General features: G+C 29.4%; 1 protein-coding gene across 4 annotated transcripts in view; it reads left to right on the top strand.

Moving 5' to 3' along the window:
* LOC117175023 overlaps window positions 1-7,880 on the top strand; it is a 19,154-nt gene extending 11,274 nt beyond the window's left edge. For 2 of the 4 annotated variants that reach the window (XM_033364528.1, XM_033364529.1), the window contains 7 exons: window positions 1,234-1,327; window positions 1,443-1,558; window positions 2,074-2,144; window positions 5,563-5,806; window positions 6,102-6,307; window positions 6,381-6,446; window positions 7,644-7,874. In XM_033364528.1, coding sequence (XP_033220419.1) covers window positions 1,234-1,327; window positions 1,443-1,558; window positions 2,074-2,144; window positions 5,563-5,806; window positions 6,102-6,307; window positions 6,381-6,446; window positions 7,644-7,795 — 949 coding nt within the window. In that variant the 3' untranslated portion in view covers window positions 7,796-7,874. Of the gene's footprint in view, window positions 1-1,233; window positions 1,328-1,442; window positions 1,559-2,073; window positions 2,145-5,562; window positions 5,807-6,101; window positions 6,308-6,380; window positions 6,447-7,643 lie in introns of all 4 variants that reach the window. The other 2 variants (XM_033364530.1, XM_033364531.1) reach the window with 2 other exon arrangements.
* The last annotated feature ends 1,587 nt before the right edge of the window (window positions 7,881-9,467 follow it).

Here is a 9,467-nt window from a genome sequence, read left to right on the forward strand (position 1 = left end):
ATTCCCCCCACCTTCCCTCCCCAAACCCCCTTTACTTTCTATACCTACACCTCACTTCCCTTCAATTCCTCTACTTTTACCTGCCCTCATTTTTCAAATTTCGTCTACGCTTATTTACCGAATTCTGAATCGAAATGCGAAAGCGCAACAGGATGAAAAAGTAATCTGGCTCGAACTGCGCAGAAGCAGCAGCTAGAATAAGTAATCTTGCTCAAACAGCGCAAGCGCGGCAGTTCGGAATGTGGAGTCGTAGCTGAAGAAGCGATGAGACAGAAAGTAGGAGAACTAGATGGGAAATGAGGTGAGAGAAAGTATTGGGAAAACGGGAAGAGGAAGTACGGAAAATGAGAGGAGAGGCAATAATAGTAAGGACAATGAGGGGAGGGTAAGTAGGGGAAATAGGGGATAAAGAAACAGTTGAAGTAAGAGGAAATAAGTTGAAGGGCAGTAGGTGCTGTAAGGAAATTAGTGAAGGAAAGTATGGGAAGTGTGGGCAAAGGTAGTAGGGGAGGGAGTCTAAGTGAGGAGAATCACGGAAAATGACGGAAGAAATTTGAGTAGGAGGTGGACATAATTAATGTTTTGATAGGCTACGAAACACTTTTATATAGGCTTGCTGCGCTTACTTTGCCTGATTTTTAATTTCAGGCCTACAAACTCAAATAATTCTAGTACCATGCATTTAAAACTGAATATGTATGCATATAATAATCTACAAATTTTGAAATTAACCAAATTCAGCGCTAAAAGTATACAACATTAAATCATCCTGATTTTGAAGCTCTTAGAAGTGTAGAATGTTAACTTTAAAGCATTAAATGTTGTACAATAATATTTTAAATGCAAGAACCAAAAAATAAAAAATATAAAAGCAAATATTTTGAAACTTCATAAATGTTTAATTTAGGAAAATTAAAATTGAAAAATACATTGAAAATTCTCTTTATAACATAAAATGCTGCTCTTAATAGTGTCCAATCACAATATACGTGATATACTTTTTTTCTAGGATTCCCCACCCCTCCCCTTCTGCCTGATGATTCTCCCAATCTACTTAACATATACAGAATGATAATTTCGAGTACCCCCCCCCCCTCCACTCTTGAACGTATCTCATATTTTGTGAATGACCCCATATGATTTTTATTATGACACATTAATTTTAAACAGATTGTTTTAAACAATTTCTCATAGATACCACTTGTGTAAATATAAATTAATTAATTTTTTCAGGGCTCAAGCATACTATAATAGTCACATCTTAGGGTTTACAATTGCACAATTAATGGGATTGATAGATGTATTAGCAGTACCTTCCATTTTAAAGGCAAGTATATATTATTATTCAACTTCACTTATATGACTACTGGCATCATTATATTTCTTTTATTTATTTAAAAAGTTGAACACTAATAATTACAGAAAATTAATTTAACCCTTAGGTGTTGATTTTCACGAAGAAAAGCGGTATTCCATGTACTGCATTTAAAAGATATGCAATGACAGTTCTGCACACACATGCCATACTTTCTGAAGATATAGAAGACCCGAAATCAAAGTAATTATTCTTGTACTTAAAATGCAGGGCGTATTCAGGTAAAATTAATGTGGGTACTACACGGAGAAACTCTTGTTCGTAAAATTTGGCATTATAATATTGATATTTACAAAGGTTCGATGGCAATCTAGGATATAGCCGAGAAAATAGTATTATTGCCGCAGTCGCATACGAAGAAATACATTTTCCATTTCATTTATAAATATACTACAAACATAATAATTGCCATTTAAAGTTAGAAAAATTCATATTCTTTATAGCAGATGGAAGTTGAAAAAGGTGATATGCACAAATTTAATTATACAAACGTAGTTGCAATAATTAGCAGTTAAAACAACATAAGTTTCAAAAGAGGTAAGAAAAATTAACATTTAACATTTTCAATGGGAAGGTGCAATGAAAGGAAAACAATTGAATGTAGTGCTTCGCGATTCAGTACCAAATGACGTCATTACATGCGCCGAAGTTCATGAGGATGATAAAATTCCTAAACCTTATAATTTGTTTTATCACAGGAAGATATCTTCGTTCCGCTGCCCCGGAGACCCGCGTTCAATTCCCGCCAGGGCTGATTTCTTCTTACAAGGTTTTTTCTCTTTCAGCTTAGAATAAAATATAAATATCTAATTGTATGTTTAATGTATAAAATGTATAGTGCGTGAAGTGAATGCGAATTTATTGTTATTTTGCTTTTTCGACCATGGCAGTTTTTCTTATTTTCTATGGAAAAAATTAGAAATGCGTAGAATGAACACTCTAAATTTGAATCAGTGAAATTTAACTGATTCAAATAGCTAGAAATGGGTCACTGAGAATCAGTGAAAGGTTACTTATAAATTCAGTAAAATAACTAATTTTAAGGTTTGACAGCACTGCACCATGACAATTTAGAAATCATGCACAGTAATACAAGAATCTGAATTTCAGTAGAAAAAGGCGGTTGACATTCAGATGTAACCAAAAGTATCATTCACCAGTTGAAAGTCAACTGATGATGATAACATGACTTTAAGTAACGCGCTTGGTTGGAAGTCAGCTGCTTCATGTACGTAAAATGTACTTTATAGTTTAATTTAAGACAGAAAGATTGTTGACTTTCCTTCAACGCGTGCATGTGAAATGAAACTTATAAGTTAATTTAAGTCAGCTGATTGTTGAAATTTATCAAATTTATGCGTTATCGTTCAGTTATTAGGAACATGAAATGAATATAAAATTCAAAATTGAATAATTTTAGGAAATAATTTTTTTTTAAATGTGAGCACTGAATAATGATTTATTTATGCCTAATAAATCAAGTTGTTTCATCCTCCAAGTCGATGAGATTAGTAGAAGGAAAAAAGAACTTAATGACACTAAACAAGGCACTTATATCCATTTCAAGCTACCAGGTACGGAACGTCAATCTTCAATCCTTTTTCATATATTTTTTTTCACATATGTACCATTATTCTATTTATACTCAAAATCCGTTATAGATCCGAGTACATATATCAAAATAAGAAACGTTGACGAAACAATTATCATGAGCTCAGTGTTGATCGCTATTATCCAGGGCTATCGACGCCATATTGGCTACTCTCAGCTGATCACTTGGCTCTTATTCTAAAATCGCCGAAATCGCAAAGCACAAATTGAATTTCAGAGCATGCGAATGAAATATATCCCAAACTCAACATACCTGTCAGTTAATTATCATATTACTCGTATATCAGATACGAGACTCTGCATTTTTGTTTCCATTTAATGCAAAAATAAAATTCATCTACATTTAAAATTCATCATCTTGTATTAATGTGCAATAAAATAATGTTTTAGTACATTCAATCAAAGAATCATAGCAAAAACTTAAAATCCATAAATCTGATTAAATATTAAAAAAGGTGAATAGTTCAGATGCTTTTAAATGACAAGCAACCTCACATATTACTTTAATTTCAAGATTGGACTGTCATGTACAATAGCGTTAAGTAAGTACTTCCTATACGAATTAAAGTATATTTATCCTGCAATTAATTCAGCAGACTTACAGCCCAAAAAATAAAAAAAATTATTTCATTAAGGAATTCTTCTTGCTACTTAAGTCAACGAGTAACAACAACGCTTAACTTAAAAATGTAGAGGTTATGCTTCACATGATTTACTCTGATGTTACTGAACTGATTAGGGAATAAGTCCGAAATCATTGATAAATCAGTGAAATGTCTAACTACTATTTTAATCAGTGAATTTTTCACTGATTCATATTTAGAGAGCATAGACAGAGTGTCTTTACTATTGCGTTTTGTAAACTTCACAGTGTGTCCTAGGGATTATTATACTATCATTATTATACTATCAAGTTTTATAACTGAAAGTTTCTCCGTGTATATTCAATTAAATTTAAACCCGCTTTAAAATCCTAATTTTTCAAGTAAAAATATTGTATTTTTAACGAAATAGATAAATTTTTAACAAAAATGTTGAATTTCTTAACAAAACGATTTTTTTAAATTAAAAAATACGATTTTCCAACAAAATACATCAATACTCAACAAAATAGTTGAACTTCAGACTGAAAAAGATCAATTTTAATATTATTAATTATCATAATTTTCAAATTCATTCATTCGCTTATCGTATGCTTTTATCTCTTGATTTTTGTTAACACTCAGTTTGAAAGTTTATAACAGTAATGTTTATCTGACTTTAGGATTATCTAAAATTAGAAGCATTGTTGGTACTTTCTTAAAAAAGAATCTAATCCTATGACTTATAGCAATTTGACCTTCCGGTAAAAATGTATAAGAATATCAAGGGAAAACAATTTTTAATCTTAAAAATGGAACTACAAATTTTAAAAAATCATTCGAAATTGTGTAATTTTCCATTATACACAATAATATTGAAGTCTTCAATTGTAAATCTTCAAAATTACGGAACTTTAGCTAGCAAATCTTCAAACCTAAAGAATTTTAAATTACAAATCGAAAAAATTGAAGAATTTTCAATTGTAAATCTTCAAGATTAAACTATCAAGACATTCTTTTCAAACTATATATACCGTTCAAATATAAATCTTCGAAATTGAATAATTATCAATTTTATATTTTTTAAATAAAACCTACTCTTCATAGAATAACATTGGCTAAAGATTTTCCATCATGGTTTAATAAACAAACAACAATTTTCTTTAAAAAAAATTGTAGTTTGACAGTGTGTTTTCTATAACTTTCAATAATCTTACATTTTTTAAAGTTATATTACAAGAAATTTAAACGGAAACTATATTATATAATGGAGACTTTTTTTGGATTATTCTTTTTAATATTATAAACGAATTTAATAAACAAGTGCTTTATTCAGGCATTTTTCTATAGGAAAATCCCTTTTTTAATTCAGTTCATTCAATTAGAAACTTAATGATAATTTCAGCACATAATTACAGTGAAACTCTTCTATAGCGCCGATTTTGGGGTTGACGGCTTTTGTTTGTTTACGCCTGAGTGCTCGCCTGAGTGACAACCGCAGACCCCGCTCACGCCGCGCAGCTCCTCTTACACCTACCTGCGGCGCGGCTTCAATTCTCGGAAGAGCTATAGAAGGGAGGGCTATTAAAGCGTTTCACTGTATTTGATAATTTTTTTTAAACAAGTTTAATAAACGAATTTTATGTTTGATTTTCAAAAAATGTAATAAAGAAATGCATCATTCGGACATCTGTCGACGGAAATTTTGTTTTGATTCCAGTACTATTAATTGAGAACTTCATGATATTTTCATCAACATTTATAATTAGGTGATGAAATTTATGTTTTATTTTAACAAATTTCATAAACAAATGAATTATACGGGAATCTGTCAACGCAAAAAATCGTTTATTATTTCGATGTCAGTCCTTTTAATTGGGAACTCCATAATAATTTCAGCAACATCCGTGATTATTTGATCAATTGTATGAAAAATGCACAAACTTGTTTAAAAAATATATATACAATGATAATATTATAATTTTAAGAAATTAGTTTATTTCAGATTTTTTTCAAGTATTAATACAATTCGATGGAAACACTGCATGGCTACCAAATTATGCCAGAAGGCTAATCATCCAGAAATTACAAATAGGGATTTAGCTTTAACGCAATTTGGATTTTTTGGTTATATTTTAATTCGACCGAAGGAATTTGGATTTGAATATGATCCCGATAAACAAGCAGCTATTGTGCATTTTTGGAGAGTCATTGGGCATCTGATTGACATACCTGATCGGTAATATTTTGTTTATACGTTTAATTAGAAAAAGATTTGGTGGAATCTATCAAATTTTCGTACGATCAACAATATAATTATGGTTATTATGTGAACAACAAAATATTTGGTTGACCTTAACAAATTCAACCATTTGTTTGATTCAAAACAATTTCCATGTATACCTAAGACACTTTTTTCTTAGTGTTTATAGAAATCTCATATATTTATAAGAAATTTTGAGTTATTTAAAGTTGAATCAGCTATTTGTAATTGAATCTTATAATTTTTATAAGAAAGTATTTTCTCAATACAGGCTGAATATTTGTCGAAAAAACTTAGCTGAAACAACCCAACTTTGTAAAATCATTATGCAGGAAGTTATGACTAAACATGTGATAGAAAATCCTCCCCATTTTCGGGAAATGGCATCAGCCATGTTGGAAGCAATAGCATGCATAGATTTTACTACTGATGTTCAATCTTCATTGGCATTTTGTCATCAACTACATGGAGCGCCATGTAAGTTCATTAAGAAGTGCATATTTTAAATAAACTTTTCGTTTTTCTATCTATTAATGATGGTTTTTTTTAGATGAAAAGCTGTCCCTTTTGAGCTGGTTGAATTTGAAATATCACGAAATGATTTTCTTTCTATGTAGTGAGTACACTTCATATATTCAGTAATCGTAAATGAAAACATATATTTTTTCTTTCCTTAAAAAGTTGCTTTAACGAGATCACACATAAATTGTTGTCAAAACAGTGAAAACATTTCTTTGAATTTTGAAACGTTTCAAGAGAAGAACAAATTTTTCGTAACATTTCTAGGAAAATTTTATGATTTTTTTATTTTGAAAAATGTATTTAAAGCGAAAAGTGAAAAACATTTCAAAAAATTTTCAATTATTACCGAAAATTTCGAAACAGAACGCAGAAAATATGAAAGCAAAATTTTTTAATTTGAAAAAATAAAATTTTAGAACAAATTTTATTTTTCAAGAAAATACTGTATACTAGAGAATAATAAAATTCTCGACGATGTGAAATTCGCGAAATTTTGCAAATAGTTTGAGTCAGTTTTCCGAAAATTTATCAAATATTTTTAGATTTCTTCGCAAATTCTACAAATCTAAATATGTTTTAAATAGACTCGAGTTTTTTCTAAAAACTTTATAAATTCTGTAAAATAAAAAAACTTTCTTAACAATTCTATATATTTTTGTCGACAAATCTGAAATTTTCATAAACTTTTTTGAAGTTTTTGAAGAAGGCTAAAAAAATTATATTTATATAACCTTAAAAACAAATAAACTTAAGAAACAGTTATTCGCAATTTGTATTTTGCATTAAATTTGTTGTTGTTCAAAAATGAAACTTTTTAGATGAAAAGCATGGATTTTTTATTTTATTTATTTATTTTCTATTAAATTTTTTGTTCAAAATTAATCTTTTTGGGTGAAAATTCAACTACTATTTGGTTGAAGATTGAACTATTTTGCTAAAAATTATTTGGTTGTTGATGAAGATTCATCATTTTAGTAAAAAATTCGTCAGTTTGGTTCACAACATAACTTTTTCGTTGAAGGTTTGCGTTTTAGGGTAGAAAATTAATTTACTGACAGACAATTGATCTATTTATTATAAAATTCTACTATTTAATTGAAAATTACCTTTTTTGATCAAATGTAACATTTTCAGATTAAAAAAATCAACTTTGAGAACATTCGTCTTTCTGGAAAACATTTCATCCTTTTGTTTCAAAATTAAACTGGTTGAAAATGAACCTTTTTTGGTTAAGGATTCAACTATTTTGTTGAAAACTGTTATATTAATATTTTTATGTGTATGTTTTCAGGGACACCAATCATCGGTTACTTTACAAAATCATTCCAGAATTTCATGATAAAAACTACATTTTGGATTATTGATGGATATCCCTTAATAGCATGGTTCAGATTTGGAAAAGCAGAGACACGATTTGTTCTCTATCCACATATTCCATCATGAAAAATATATACTTAAATGGACTGTACATATAAAATTTCGTAAACCCAAACAAAAAAAAATAAATAAAAAATGTATAATTTAAAAATTTTTGATTTATTTAATCACAATAAAAGTTTTATTTTACATAATATATATCAATGATACTGTTGAAATGAAAATGTAATATTCCATATTAAAAAGAATTGAAGTATTATTTTATTTGTTATGAATTACAATAAGAATAATTTAAAAAGTCGAAGTTTTTATTAAATGAATGATTTTAATTTAACACTAAAATATTGTTGGAATACAGAGGTTCTGTTAATACAGCGGTTCTGTTCTCAACTAAAATTATCCTCAACTTGATTCAGGAGCTGTTCGTCAGATCGAGCTGTCTGTTCAATCAAGCGCTTTCACAAACCAGATAAAATCTAATAAGCACTGATGCTAATTCACTTAAAACTTTTCTATCAATTAGATCACTTAGCCAATTAAAATACTTTCAGGAGAAAAAAAAGTAATAGGAAATTAAAATTACTTCTTCCTTTCTCAAAATTAATAATAATTTGAATCATTGTTTATTAGCAATGTTTAATCTTTAGAAAAAACTATTTATTATATTTTCATAAATTTTGGTGATATTATTAAGTAAGGTTATAAAATATTAGCCCTCTTTAAGAACATCAATATTATTTCACGGTATTAAATTAAAAGCCAAATTCAGTGATTTCGGCATTATATACGGCTATTTCCCTGTTTTGAGGCAATTTTAGGTTGTGAAGTCTGTTAAAATATTACGTTTTGAGTTTTATTTTACGCGTTTATCAAATTAAAGCGAAGAAATAATTTTGACTTAAAATAGGGAAGGGGAGTCATATTTAATACATCACTCTGGGGGTGTTCAAGCTTTGCGTGATGATCTGGGGCGAAGAATCGGAGGGCTGGAAAAAGTTTTCAAAATAGCGTTACAGTAGTTTTTGAACGACCCCTTATTGTAATTTACATTTAATGTCATGAAAGAGATATTTTTTTTAGTAAAAAAAGTCTGAGGGGATGGAAAAGTGGATTTAGGATTTTGACAAGAGTCTAAGCATTATAGGGATGAAAAAGAGGATTTTTTATTGCAAAAGGAGTCTAAGGGAATGGAAAAGGTGATTTCGCCGGCGCTTTTTTATTTAATTAATTTTTTATGTATTATTGCTTATTAATATTTATTGTTTATTGTCTAACTTACATTATTTAAAAATCTCATTTTTGGACTGCTGAGCAAGAATTTTAAAGAATCTTGAACAAATCTGAATTATTCTTTCTAAATATATCTGTGACTACTTTAGACCAACTGTTCCATTTGCAATGTCTTTAATAAGAATAAATTTGTCACCATCACCATTTTGAAAAAATCTTTAGCTTTTTTCAAAAATTCATCAGGGATATGAACCATCGAAAGTTTCCAGTGTCGGTAAAAGGGATCTTCGTTAAGCTCGACTTGCCCCTGTTTACTTGTGATTCCTTTGGGACTTTTTTGTTCTTGTAAGTAGAGATTTATAGCCAATTTCTCGGAAAGGATGTTGCAAAAGAAATTGTCATGCTGTTAAGGAGATTCAAAACCCTGGTAAGAATTTTTCTTGGTTCGCGTGATTCTACGGACATCTTCGATTCTAGAAGAATGCGTGCAAGACTGATCCCTTCGCCT

This window comes from Belonocnema kinseyi, chromosome 6 (genome assembly GCF_010883055.1).
Source record: "Belonocnema kinseyi isolate 2016_QV_RU_SX_M_011 chromosome 6, B_treatae_v1, whole genome shotgun sequence".
In the NCBI taxonomy this organism is placed as follows: Eukaryota; Metazoa; Arthropoda; class Insecta; order Hymenoptera; family Cynipidae; genus Belonocnema; species Belonocnema kinseyi.